This window comes from Canis lupus, chromosome 30 (assembly GCF_003254725.2).
Source record: "Canis lupus dingo isolate Sandy chromosome 30, ASM325472v2, whole genome shotgun sequence".
Taxonomy (NCBI): Eukaryota; Metazoa; Chordata; class Mammalia; order Carnivora; family Canidae; genus Canis; species Canis lupus.
In genome coordinates, this window is record NC_064272.1 from 31,476,979 (window position 1) to 31,491,267 (window position 14,289).

The window sequence follows — 14,289 nt, forward strand, 5'->3', positions numbered from 1 at the left end:
GGTGGGGAGAAAAGCCCCAGGTGCCCCAATGTGCCGGCGTTTCTTTGCTTCCCTTCGGGCCTAAGTTTGCATACATAAAGCTCCCGAGGACTCCCCCTTTGCCCCACTTTTTGCGAGTTCACAGCTATGGAAACAAAGCTCTCTCCCAGTTTGGGGGGGTGTCGAATTTCGGATTTTTTTTTGGGGGGGGAGGAGGTATCATAAGGTTGCAAACACCCAGTAATGTAATCTCCCCCCCTCCCCCAAGATAAATTCTAAAGCGCCCCCCTTCCTTTCTTCCTGAACTCAACAGATGTCTTTGAGGCCCATTTTTCTGCCCGGGGACTTGATGCACAAAGGACCCCTGGCTCCGGCTAGTATTCCAAGGTAGTCTCTGGGGTCCCCACGTCCACACTTGGAAGAGCCCCCACCCCCACCCCGATCCCAGTTCTCTCCTCCGCGCACAGGCTCGGGGGGCTCTCGGCCGGTGGGATCTCACCGATGAGAGAATAAAACATAAAATAATAATAATAAAAAAAGCACCCCACGGCTCGCGGGTCTCCGGCGCCACCAAGGCCCCTGTCGCGGGTCAGCGCGCGCGCATCCCAGAGCGCGCCCCGACTTCCTGGGCCTCCACCTTCCGTGCGCCCTTCCTCGGACGGGGCCGGGGGCGGGGGCCCTAGGGGTGCACCCGCCCGCCGCCGGTGTGGCTCTCCAGCCCGCCGCTGCAGCCGAGCTTCCTGAGTGTGGGTGCCGGGAGCGCAGCGTGGACGCCGCCGCAGGACCCGGCCCTCCCCTCGCGCCGCCCGGTTCCCACGACTTCCTCCCGGCGCCCTGCGCCCTCGAGGCCCGCGCCGCGCGGGGTCCTGCGCGCACCAGCCAGCGCCGCCGCCGGCCCCGGGTCGCCCACGTGGGCGTGCTCCGCGCGGGGCGGGGGCAGGCCGGGCGCCCTCCCGGAGGCTGGGGGTGGGCCGGGCGCCCGGGGGCGGAGGGGGCGGAGGCGGCGGAGGCGGCGGGGCGCGGGGGAGGAGGCGGGGAGCCCCGGCGGCGAGGGGGCGGTGACAGCGCCTGGAAAGGAGGCTGCACGCGGATTTGCATGAAACACAGACTGGGAGCGGGCGGGAGCGGGCGCGGGCGCGGGCGCGGGAGCGGGAGCGCGGCGCACGCCCCGGGCCGGCCCAGCGAGCGAGCGAGCGAGCCGGGAAGGCGGAGGGAAGCGGGCGGGCGAGGCGGGCGAGGCGGAGGGATCTGCGCATCAAAGCGGGCGAGGCGAGCAAAGTTTGGCTGGGGGTTGGACTTTCCTTCCTGGAGGCGGCACCCAAACAGCTAACCCCGTGCGGAAACCCAAACTTTCTTCTGCCACTCGGAGTCTCGCGGCCGCCGCCTCCGCCCCGCGCCCGGGGCCTTCCCGACCCGGCGCCGCCGCCGCCGCCCGCCTCCCGCCGCCTCCCGCCGCCTCCTTCCCGCCGCGGGAGCCGCTCGGGGGCGCAGGGCCGCGCGCCGAGCCCCGCTGGCTGCAGCGCCGCGGCCCGGCCGGGAGCTCGGGCAAGTCGGCCGGGAGTTGAGGCGAAGTTCGGGCGGCCGAGCTCCCGTCCGCGCCCAGCCCCGCCGGGGGCGCCCCTCGCCGCCCGCGCGCGCTCCCCAGCCATGTCGTCCATCCTGCCCTTCACCCCCCCGATCGTGAAGCGCCTGCTGGGCTGGAAGAAGGGCGAGCAGAACGGGCAGGAGGAGAAGTGGTGCGAGAAGGCGGTCAAGAGTTTGGTCAAGAAGCTCAAGAAGACCGGGCAGTTGGACGAGCTGGAGAAGGCCATCACCACGCAGAACGTCAACACCAAGTGCATCACCATCCCCAGGTGGGGGGCCCCAGCGACCCGGGGGCGCGCCCGCCCGGTGCCCCCAGCGCGGCGGGGCGGGCGGGTGGGGTGGGAGCCAGAGGGCTGGTGCGCGCGCGCGTGTGTGTGCGTGTGTGTGTGTGTGTGTGTGTGTGTGTGCAAGGGGGGGCAGCGGGAGCGCGGTCAGGAAGGCGCTGAGCGGCGGGGGGGGGGGACCCCCAACAAAACCGCCTCTGGACTTGCACAGATTTCAGAGCCCAGCGCCTCCACGGGGCGCGCTCCCTCCCAGAGCGCACACTCGCCTTGCGCCTCCCGGGGAGGGGGTGTCGCTGGACGCGGCCGCCCCCACCTCGGCGGGGCTGGGGCTGGGGCTGGAAGTTGAGGCCCGCTTTGTTCGGCTCCGCGGGCCGGAGCCCCTCCTCCGCCGCCGCCTCCCCCTCCCGCCCCCGCGGCCCGCGCTCGTGGAGGTGGTGGTGTCTCTCTCCCTTTCTTCCCCTCGGGCCTGTCCCCCCACTTCTCTCCTCCGCAAACAGGAATGCAGTCCGTACAGCTGGGGCTGTGGGTGCGGAGCGGGAGCCTCGTGATTGACAGGTTCCTTCTTGGTTCTCTCTTTGCCTTCGGGATTAGCATTTTTATCGAGTATTTTTAGCCCGGGTTGTGCCCGCCGCCCGCCCCCTCCGCGCACACGCACTTTCGGTGCAGCGCGGTGCTTGCAGAGGAGAGACGGGGGCAGAGGTTAGGGTCCTCCCCCCTCCCCCGACGAGTGTGTGTGTGTGTGTGTGTGTGTGCGCGCGCGCCCTGCTTTCAGCCTGAGATTGCGGCCAATGTAGGAGAGGCAGAGCTGATCAGATAACAAAACGCACCCCAAAGTGGGCCTCGCATCGGCCCTCGCATTCCTGCAGAGCTCTCCTTCTCCAAGCGCTTTGCCATCTGTCTGGACCTCCTTTCTCCTTCGCATCGCGCTAGCTAGGTCAGGCGGGAGCTCACAGATGGCTGATGGAAGGGGTCAGTGACTTCTCTCCACTCCCCAGGGCCTTCTTTTAGTTTCGCTGCCCCTGGCTGGGAATTGGGGTGTGTGTGTGTGTGTCGTGGAGGAGGTGTGTGTGTGTGTGCACTTTAACCTCCTGTCTCTCCCGGTTGGGCCCCCTTTAAAGTCTGATTCTGCACCAAAGGAGTGTGTGTGTGTATGTGTGGATCTGGGTGGGATGTCCTCGGGGTCCCAGGCTGCAGAGTTAGGAGTAGAGGGTCTGCAGGGCCTGAGCCCCACAAAGATGGTCCTCCTTGCTGCTGGGCCAGGAGTGGACTGCATCCTTGGCCACCTGCTCGGGGCAGCTGTACACGCCGTGTGAGGCAGGCACAAAGCAACATCTGTCCACAGGAACCCAGAACAGGCCTCCTCTGGAAATAAATGCCACATATGGTGGGAGTGCTGACTTAAAAAGTAATATATAGTTTTTTTTTTTTTTTTAACTGGGTGGATCCAGTCAATAAAGGCGAGGGAAGGTTGTGTGTCGTCTGGGAAGTGCGCCCTGGGTGTGTGATCCGGAGCCAGAATTGACTTCAGAGGAGGTGGTGTGATGTGATGGGGTCGTGAGGCTTGGATTCTGGTCCCAGCTCTGGTTCTGAATCCTTCTTTATTCCTTTGGCTGGAGTGCGGGGGTAGGGTGAATGAGCGTCATACATCTCCCGTCTGGGGAGGGATGTGCAAAACGTGCCTTCTTACCTGTCAGGGTGCATTGAGGACAAGTGCTTTGTGCCTTGAAACAGAGGGAAAAAAAGAAAAAGAAAAAGGAAAGAAAAGGCATGAGTTATAAAATGAACAGCTGCATGAAGTGTTTTACAGTTTTCAGAGCACTTTCACATGGTTTTAATGAGATCAGGAAAGCAAGAAACTCCTGCTGACTAGATAAGGCCGTCAGACTTCAGATTTCTCTCCTTTTCTTAAAAGTGGAGAAAACTGAAGGAGGGAGGTAAAAGGTTTGGCCCAGTGGACTTGGGACTCTGACCAGTTGCGCCCCTTTTCCTACTTCGCGCTGCTCTCTACTTCGAAAGTTCCAAATACATTCTTTGCTGAATGCTAGAGCACAGTTAGCTTGGGGTGGGGGCGGCTGTGCATGTTGGTTGGTTGGTTGGTTGGTTGGTAAGGTTGCTGATGATGTGTCTTTGGGTTGGTGACTGCTTGGGGGAGAGCCCTGGCTTTCCCTCGCCTTGGTAGGGCTTTGCCCTCCAGGTGAGCGTAGCTGTGGCCCTTCTTTCCCTCCTCCAAAGTCCTCCACAGCTTGAGGCATAGGAACACTTTGGACACTTCTAGGAGTTCAAGCAAGCAGGTTCGATCCGGCCTTCTCATGACTCTGTTAGGAGTGGGGCATCTTTTCCACCTGCCTTGGCAGGGGCCTTATATGAAGGTAGATTTTGTTTTTAATCTTTTCTCAGGGAAACCCAGTTGCTTGGGTGGATCCAGACAAAATGGATTTCCATCCCCGGATTTCGTGCCCACGCCTCTGGGTCACCTTGTCTCCCTTGGCAACGGCCGCCACTGTTTTGGTCGTGGGCAGAAAACTAAAGGCCACGTCTTGGGAAGGTGGCTAGCTGGCCTCCACGTCAGTGGTATCAGCGTGTCTGCTCAGCCCCAAAGAGTGTGGTGGTGATGGTCATATTGTCTGCTCTCTCTGCACTACCTTTGTAACCAGGGCTTTGGGAAGTTGACCGAGGGAGATACTTAGCCTAGTTATCCCATGGGGTGTGGGGCGTTGGGTGGTTCAAACTGCCCTGGGGTTTCAGGAGACCTCAGTCTGGGGAGATTTGACAAGCGTGTTTTGGCTACGACGTAATCGTGATCAGCAGCAGCAACCCTTGGCAGTTGCGGCTGCATCCTCGGATCTTCCAGACTGCGTGCTTGCTTGGGTTACGCCGGCTCTAACCTGTCCCGGCAGTCAGGGGAGCTGGAGCGGTACAGGCTTCCCGGTCCCAAGAATGTAAAAGAGACCAGTGCCAAGGAAATGGTAAGAGCTTGATTTAGATACCCCAGCAGAGAGGCTATCAGGATACTCTGAGGTCTGGCGGTCGGGGCAGGACTTAGACAAGTTGTATAACAGCATCTTCCCTGTCACCGGCCTTGAGTATCGGAGTAAAGCAGCAGGCATCCTCCTGCCAGTGAAGAAGGGAGTCCCAGCATTTGCCTCGGAGAGGAAGAGAGGGCTTGTGCCTTCTGTGTCAGCAGTGAGGGGCCAGGCACCCTGCAACATGACGGTTTTGGTGGACACTGATAACTTGTGCTTCCACCGATGGGCTCCATGCCTTGGCCCAGTGGTTGGGAGCTGGAGCAGACCTCATGTCTGGTTCGTTTGGAAGGGAATTGGGGCTTTCTTGTGTCCAAGCACGTTCTCATGTCAACATCCAGAGGAAAATGGGGGAATTGAACCCAACACCAGGTCTGACACCTGCCATTTCCTCTTCCTCAGTAAACCTGGCCTCTTAACACAGCCTCCTCCTGTTAAGTCACCTGGACTTTGCCAAGCTATTCTCACCCTAGGGAGAAAGGAAAAAGACCGTCATCCTTCAGGCTCCTTTCTCAGACGTCTGGGGGCAGACCTCTTACCAGGGCTGCAGGAGTGGCTTCTTTAATACCTTGTTGACCTCACTATCTCCTGTCTACCCGCCTCTCTGACAGGCGCTCAGAACACCATTGTGGTGTAGCCCGTTGGAAGCAAGCCCACCTCTGGCTGCCGGGGAGGTGGTCCATGCTCTCCTTTCTCTGGTTCCATACAGGGCTAGGAAGAGGAGGGGCCCGGACACCACAGTAGCTGACTCTGGGGCTGGCTCGAAGCTCTGGCTGGACCTAGATGCCACTTGATGTTCCCTTGACATTTGGAACCTTGGAACTTGCCGCTTGCATGCAGGAGTCGTATGTTTGGGCCAGTGCGTGTTACAGACACCCCCTTGCTCCCGGATCCTGATCAGATGTCACAGGGTTGGATCTTGTTGATTCATTGATAATCCTTGGTCCCCTCCTAGGTCTGAGTCAATATTCCAGGCAAGGAGAGAGGATGCAGAGGTAAATTTGAGACAGCCCCTGCCTGTGAAGAGCTTCCACTTCAGTAATGGAAACCCTAATAAGGCATTATTTGAGGGTCTAACTGCTACTGCTTTTTTATTCCCACCCAACAGAAGAAAAATGAGTTTTAGTATCGGGTGATTTGAGGGTGGGACTATAATGTGTCTTTTAAATGTTGTGGAAGTCACTGTCAGAAAATAGAATAATGGCAGCCATCTGTTGTCTCCAGAAAAAGCACAGGATTCAAGTCCTGGATCTTGCCATTTTTATATCCGGAGGGACTTAGGAGTTCCCCTTAATGTCTGCACCTGTGAAATCAGGATGCTCTAAGGCCTGTGGAAATGTTTGGTCAACCCGGGAGTTTCACAGAAAGAAGGGTTAGGTTTTTAGCTTCCCGTGTTCATCACTCCTCTGTTACTGAATTGCTCACCCATTTGTTAAATATCTGCCACCACGAGCAAGGCAGGGCCTTGGCTCTCAGGGAGCTGCCTGTCTAGAGGGGGAGACAGACTTGGCCAAAGATACAAGAAATGAGCTGCTCCCGAAGGATGTACAAAGTGCCCAGGGACATGGGGACAGACCGTTAATTCTGTGGGAGGAGGTGGGAAGAGGAGGGAGGAGTCAATGTGAGGAGTTATTATCCAAAGGAAGTTTCTGGACTACAAGATGATCATGTGAGCTTTTGGGTACGTGGTGATACCAATCTACAAGAGTGAGGGTGTCTTTTTTTTTTTAATATTTTATTTATTTATTTATGAGAGAGAGAGAGAGAGAGAGAGAGAGAGAGAGGTAGAGACAGAGACACAGGCAGAGGGAGAAGCAGGCTCCATGCAGGGAGCCCAACATGGGACTCGATCCCGGATCTCCAGGATCAGGCCCTGGGCTGAAGGCGGCGCTTAACCACTGAGCCACCAGGGCTGCCCAATGAGGGTGTCTTTATCTTCTGTCTTTGGCTAAACTGAGTACTGTTATAAATAAGTGACATCATAGCATGCTCGGAAGGGCGAGTGACCTGCGTGCAGTGCAGTATTTACTCCAAGTACAGCGTTCTCTCTTTGAAGTAAAAAGTAATTTAGTATAGCAAACCTGAAATTCAGGTTTCCTGGGTGGGAGGAACAGTGACTTTAGGTATATTAGCTCAGAATGTAACAAAGAGTGTCAATACAAACTGGATAACTTTTTGATGTGGATACTTAGAATTTCAGAATTTTGGTGTGACCTAGCCTTTCCGTGTCCCTGGTTAACACTTGCTGAACTGAATCCTGTAAGCCTGAGTTTCTGCGTGAACGGAAGAGCTTTGAATGGTATATTTTTAAAGGTCTTTGCAAGGATGTCAAGTTTTAAAGGACCGTTTTAATCACGGAGAAAAGTCAGCCAATATGGTAGTCATTTAGCTCTGATGAGAAATGCAAGAAGCTGTCGAAATGGAGAGAACGTGGCTCAAGCTTATCACATCAGGAATCCAATTAAAATGAGTTTTTGAAAAATAAATATTGGTTTAATAATGTAAACTTGTAATTGCTGTATTATTTTAATGGAAATAAAATTAACATGATTTAATGGACTGAGCGACCATTAATTTTCACTTGTTAATTTATTAGGGGATTTTAATGCCGTTTGATGCACAATACAGCCATTGTTCTGTGTGAGCTCCTTTATGAAATAAATAGGACCAAGCAGCTCTGGCTTGAAAAATTGAAATGGGACTTTATTCCCTCTACCTTATTCTCCCATCTTCTTTATCCACTCCCCCCCCACCGCCCCCCAGACTCTTATGCATGCTCTTAAGTTCTCTGCAGTGGGCTGCAGCTTTCTCAATCAACAAGGCTCATGGTTAGTCTTAATTAACTTTTGTCCTTCTCTGCTTTGATGTATTGACCTATTAAAAAAAACAAAAACAAAACTCTGCACCTTTCCCCAAATCCACATCTGATGGTATTAGTTGGCTGGGAAGAGAAGTGCCCAGAAAGGCTGCTTCTGAAGGCAGCCTGCTGCTGAGCATGCCTGGGGCTGGGACGTTTACCACCCTTTGCAGACAGGAATGGCTGGTGCGCTGTTGGATGATAGTAGCTCCTCCCCAGAGAGGGCGGGCAGTCAGCTAGTGACCACTGAGAGGTTCCTGGCCCTGGAGCCTTCGACGTCTCCACCTTCAAGCACAGTGGTTCCTGGAAACAGTTGGAAAAGGTTATTATTCACCCCACCCTGCAGAAATTTGGTCTCTAATTTTACTGTATGCCAAGTTTTAGAACAGAGATCTCCAGAGAACTTGTCCAGTCCATTTCTGTGCTGTCCTGCATCGTACCTACCTGGAGCCAAACCCTGTGCTAGGTGGCAGGGGTGATAGAGTGAGTAAGACCACACCATCCCTACCCTCTTGGAGCTTCTAGTCCACTGGCTGCCAACATGGGCTCTTTGGATAGGTAATAACGCTCTGTGTGTTCATCCTCTTGGATTTCTAAGTGCTGTTTTCTTGATGCCAGGGGGCTGAATCCCTCAAGCTTTACAGGTTTTCTGACTCCTGACAACGGTAATTTGCGCGTGTGTGCGTGCGCAGGTGTGTGCGTGAGTGTGTAACATTATTCTTTGCTTTGATTTAATTAACAGTTTTAGAAATAACAAATCTGTAACACAAGTCACACTATCCGGTGTTGATTATCTGAGGCCTCAGCTGTAAGCAGCGGGCCTGCCACAGTGGCACACTGCTGCAGAATGTTTTGACAGAGAGACTCAGTTGAAAATGAAAACACCGTAGAAGCCTATTAATTAAGAAGTTTGGCTAATTCTGGACTGGGCTAAAGTTTGTTTAGCAGGCTTTTTCTCCCCATCAATGCCGTCAAAGAAAAATTCATTATAAACAAGGTTTTTGGGGTCATTTTGGAGGCAAGAGTCAGCAGACCTGGGTAAGTTCTAGACTTTGCTCTGTTTCTGATTAGCTGTGTGACCTGGGGCAAATCGCTTAACGTCTCTGAGCCTCAGATGTTCTCTGTTCGTAGGTGAGCTAAGCCTTACTAGCGGGCCTTTCTAACTCTCAAGTGGTTTTCATGCAAACCATTTCAGAAGCTCCCCTTTGCACGCCTTCAGCTGAACAATACAGCCCAGGTCTTTCTTAATTATTAATGTCCTAAGACCCCATCAGTCTGGTGCCCATTAATTTATACAACTGAAAGTAATAAAGCTGTAATCCAGTCTTAATTTTGATTATGTTACCTCTCTCCCCACCCTCCCTCCTGCCCTCCCTCTTAACCCTGTGAGTCTACGTCAGTGAAATTTAACTACAAAGGAATGGAAAAATAACCGAATTCGAGGATAAAGACACGAAGGCTGCGTGTCTTGAGATGCAGCGAGCAATTTTTCTTCTTTTGTTGCTATTTTTGGCTATTCTCAGAGCAGGAAGTTTACTTACTCTAATGACCACAGACGCCTAAAAATGGTGAAATGTAAGAGGTAGGCATTATAAAGGATACCTGTGGAAAATGTTTGCTCATATGTCAGAGCCTACCCAGGAAGCCTCCTTTATTTATTTTTCAAGCATCTATATAAAGAAAGGTTCTACTTGATTTCGAAAGCATTGTGCCTTTTGTTAGGCAGCGTGGAGGTTACAAGTTTATACCCCAGCTAGGAAGTGAAAAATGAGTTTCCCCCGAAAAAGTACTTTTTTCTGTATCCCATGGCCAGGCGTGCTGATACTGAGCAAGTTTTTCTCCTACCACGTTGCTCTCGGTTGAGGATGAGAGAGAGTACTGCTTAGGACACCCTGGGTAAGGGTTTACCTTCGAAACCTCCAGAGCTGGAAATCTGGTTGCTTTTGCCGCTCAGTGTTGCATCACCGATTGCCAAGCCAAGTTGTAGCTCTGAGGTGTCACCTTTTTTTTTTTTTTCCTTTTAGACTGGACTCTTGAAAATAGTGATGCTTTTTGGGTGTGTGTTTTTTAAAGGTCTGTTTTTAAGCTGTCACAGCTCAAAAATGCCAAAAGGCATTTTTTCCTTAAAAAATCACCTCTGGGCTGAGCCCAAATGTGGAGTAATGGATCCAGAAAAGACTTTTTGAGGAGTTACAAGGGGCTGAAAGCAGGCACTGATGATGGAAATTGGGTTTTTCCTTTTGCTTCAAATCGTTCCTGTTGTAAAGTCTCTGTTAGCCTCGTTGAATTCAGACTCCAGGTGAGCCTTATGTCTCTGTGTGCCTGGGAGGGCAGGGTGAGTTGGTCGGTCCTGCTGTCCCTTTAAATTTTGTGCATTGCCATTTATCTCTAACCAAACAGATTCTTAAAATATTACCTGGGGAGCAGGGGTGGGGGGGGATGCGGGGGTGGACAGGAAAAGCATGGTAATGAAGAGAGAGCAAAGGGCACTGGAGTCTGACAAACCTGGCCTGGGCCTGCCAGTTGCTGGCTCTGTGGCAACCCTGGGTACATTTGCTTCCATTTACTGAGCCCGTTTCCTTATCTTTGAAATGGGGATGGGACCGCCATAAATCAACTGAAATGAGATAACAGCAATCAAGCCAGTATTTGCAGCTCATGGCACATAGTAGGTGCTCAGGAAACACTCATCATTCCCTTTCGAGGCAGTGTCAGTCGGTTTCCATTGGGGGCACCCCCCCCCCAGTTGCCCACAGAGCTCACCGTTTGGAGGACCTCGGTGTGGTGATGGAACCTACGTCCGGTGCACACCGAGAAACCCAGCCGTGCCACTTGTTGACTGAGGGCTGGGCGAGCTCCTGAAAGAGAAACAATTCATATTCTTGGGTGGCTCTGCCCTCCCCCTCCCCCTCTTGATTGTCATTTTAAAAATTGTTTGGCTGACTAAAAATAATAGTATTGAAAACAAACTTTGATGAATCAGTGCTCCTGGGGCGGGGGATGGGCAGCCTCCTGAAGAAGAAACGCCGTGACTCATGCACTTGTCACCGATAGCCTGCCCGTAAGTGTGTGGAAGTGCATGGTGTTTATTGTGGCTGGTGTTTTTTCGAGACCCAGTTGGAAGCCAGTTCCGGTTCCAAGCACCACCTTACCGGTCAGCTTGGCTGTCAAAGTAAGGATGGTCAGAGGCAGCAGCCCGGGTCTCGGAAATGACGTAGATGAGGATGGTGGTGCCTGTGAGTGCCCTTAGGTAGGCACAAGAGAGGACCCATGCCCACAGGGCTGGCCTTTGGCCCGCCGTCTGGGTGTGTTCCTTCTCATGGGGCGCCCCAAGGGGTAGCCCATCTGGAGCCTGCACCTCCTCCTTCCAGACTGTGCTTTGGGTTCTGACCCTTCAGTTCCCTGTCCTGGCGGTCTCAAGACATCTTCCAGGTCCCACCTGGGCCCCTCCCAGATCCATCAGCCCAAGGAAGGCCATGCTGCCTTGGCCATGGACGTGTGTGCACCTGTGGGCTGAAGGGCCGACAAGGCGAGCAGGGCAGGGGAATGGAGGAGTTGGATAGAATTCACGCCCGTGGCGTCTGTATGGGGGCGCGTGAAGCCCCTCTGAGTGTGTGTGATGGTGCCAGGGGGTGGGCTGGCATTCGGGCCCGCTTCTCCCTGGATGGCTGCATTCCACTGTGAAACCAAGAGATCAGAGAACGCGAAACGCGACCCTGGCCTTCTGTGTTGTACTAAGGTATTTGTCAAGGTGGAGGATAGAACGTATCCTGTGTATCAGTTTGTTACCTTGATTTTTGTCACTTGTACATGACAGCATGTGGGCCTTGGCGTGGCCTCTGCCCGGGACCTACCGGTGGGGAAGCAGGCCTGTTTTTAGCCACGACCAAGGCCCAGCCTTGGAGGTGCCATGGAATGGACAGGGATGGATTCCCTTCACCGCAAAGCTGGATTGGAGAGAATTACAGGTCACAGAGAAGGTGGCACATATTGCAGCTGCCCGTCTCAGAAGTGGAGTGGAGAGCTGGACCCCCCACTAGTGTGCTTGTTGGTCGACGCATTTATGGGGCACTGACCTCATGTTGGACTTCAGGGGATACAGAGAGATGCAGAGCTGAGGTCCTATCTCTGAGCTGCATAGAGGCAAAAAGGGTCACACTGCCCACGGGTATGGTGGGCTGATGGGACAGACACTCAGGTCAAGGTCAAACAAGTGTTGATTTGGGAGCCCAGAGAAAGAGCAGCTCTCTTTTTAGGAGAGGCGGGGAGGCTTCCCAGAGGAGGTGGAGCTCCAGCAGGACCTCGATGAATGGATAGAGCATGGGTGTGTAGCAAAGGCTGCCTAGGGAATTGGCCAGATGGGGTGTGGAAGGACCTGGCATCTAGGGCAAGCAGGACGTTTCGGGGTGGTCAGGGCATGGAGGGAGGTGCAGCCAGAGAGGAACCGAGGGAAGGCTTTAGTAGGCCAGGCTTAGCGTTTGGACCTTGCTCTTTGAGCGTGTCGGGGATTTTCAAGTTGGGGCCAGAGCCACCGTTGGGTTCGGACTTCATTTCCTCCCCACCCCAAGCCAGTAACAGCAGGTTTTCTGCCTGAGTTATCCAGGTCAGGGTCATAATCCCTTACACCACCATGTGGACGGCTTTAGGCTATGTCTGGACCAGGGTGAAAATAGTGTTTTGTTCGCCGTCAGGAGAGAAGACTAGTTGTACAGCCAGGAGGGCTCTGGGAGCCCAAGTGTTCAGGTAATTAGCTGGTGAGTCATGCTCGCCTCTTGCCATGGATTCCTTGGGAAAGTGAGCTGAGTCGTGCCGGGTCCCTTCAAGCAAAGGCCTCGAGACCAGATCTCGGCTGCCCCCTTGGCGTCCCCTGTGCCTGGCACAGCGCCTCAGGTGGAATGCCTCTGGACGGTGTTTTCTCATTTCTTCATTGATGACCATCTAGACCGGCAGGTCTTCCACGTCCCAACCACACTGCAGTCAGCAAGAATGCCTCCGTTCTCCTCTCCTGCAGACTCGCAGGATGCTCCACAAGTGTCTTAAAGACAGATTATATTCCTAATAAGAGCAACAGTTGACTTAAGTTCGTGTTGTTCATTTCTTTTTTTAAGATTTATTTTATTATTATTATTTTTTCATCTCTGCACCCAGCATGGGGCTTGAACTCACAACCCGGCGGTCAAGAGTTGCACGCTCCTCTGACTGAGCCATCCGGGCGCCCCAAAGTCGTTCATCCTTTTCAGCACCGAGGGCAAGTGGAAATCATGCTGACCATTTAGAGATCGGGTACAACTTACTTACCTTGTTAGAGTCCACTTTCTGTCGTCGGTGTTGCCAGTTGAAGCTTTAACAGGTTTCCAGAGGAGAAAGTTTTGTGTCCAGGGACCGCTTTTTGTTCATGGACCATTTTTGAAAATGCTGATAGAGACCTTCTGAAGGGACAGCATAGGGCAGAGTTCTGGGTTGATGTTCAGGAGATCCACGCTCAAACCCCTGCTCCCCACTCGCTGCTTTGGTGACGTGGACACGTCACCTTGCTCCGTAGAGCCTCGTTTCTTCATCACTAAAACGGGAACAATGATACCTTCCTCGGTAGGATTATTGAGGTTATTTATGTGGATGAGCTATGCCTTCAAAGCATTTGCAGAGTGGAAAATATTACGGTGTCATTTCCTATTTCTTGATGAAGCACAGCTCTGTAGTGTTGCTAAAGATGCTTTCTGACAGAGGCAGACTAAAGCTTCTGAGTTCACACCCAGGTACTCACAAAGGCCTTAGAGATAACTCACAAATGATGCGCAAAATTCAATTGGAATATGAACTCAGGGCAGGCACGCTCTGGGGCCTGGTGCCAGAAGCTTAGGCGAGCTGAGGCTCTGGGCCTTCCTTGCCTAACGGGTTGAGTCAGCTGTGTTGACCAGTGGCGGGTCACCTTAGCCCTCTCACCTGGGGACAGCATGAACTGAGTATGCAGGACACTAGCATGGGCCACTGATCAACTGGTTTGGTTGGTCTTCTTTACCCGTCTGCAGTACTCTGAGAAGGCTGGATTGCTCACCATCACAGGGGAGGAGCCCGAGGCTTTGAGGGGACAGTGGCAGAAAGGAGTCTGGGCTCAGATCTCTGCTTCCTGACCTTGGCTGTCTGCCCCCAGGCTCCTCAAGAAGGGGCTACCATTCTTGCAATTTCCTGCCTCATAAGCAGGTCCATGTGATTGCCTGGGTAGGTTGCTTTAGGTCTTATGATAAGAAATGGAGCTGGATTTGCCTCAGAAGCTCTAGCCCTTGGGACACCTGGGTGGCTCAGTAGTTGAGCATCTGCCTTCAGCTCAGGGCGTGATCCTGGGGTACTGGGATCGAGTCCTGCATTGGGCTCCCCGCAGGGAGCTTGCTTCTCCCTCTGCCTATGTCTGTCTCTGTCTGTCATGAATAAATAAATAAAATCTTAAAAAAAAAAAAAAAAGAAGAGAAGAAGCTCCAGCCCTTCTACAATCTAGGGTGACGATATATAATTTATTGAACAAATGAGGACCCATTTAAGAGTGAAAAGGGGCAGGGCTGTTATT

General features: G+C 53.4%; 1 protein-coding gene across 2 annotated transcripts in view; it reads left to right on the forward strand.

The window, feature by feature from the left end:
* The first annotated feature begins 1,088 nt into the window (after nucleotides 1-1,088).
* The window catches only part of SMAD3 (SMAD family member 3), a 114,662-nt gene continuing 101,461 nt past the window's right edge, over nucleotides 1,089-14,289 (forward strand). The window contains exon 1 of one of the 2 annotated variants that reach the window (XM_025472396.3): nucleotides 1,089-1,832. In XM_025472396.3, the coding sequence (XP_025328181.1) occupies nucleotides 1,627-1,832 (206 nt within the window). In that variant the 5' untranslated portion in view covers nucleotides 1,089-1,626. Of the gene's footprint in view, nucleotides 1,833-8,027; nucleotides 8,211-14,289 lie in introns of those variants that run through there. The other variant, XM_035708683.2, reaches the window with a different exon arrangement.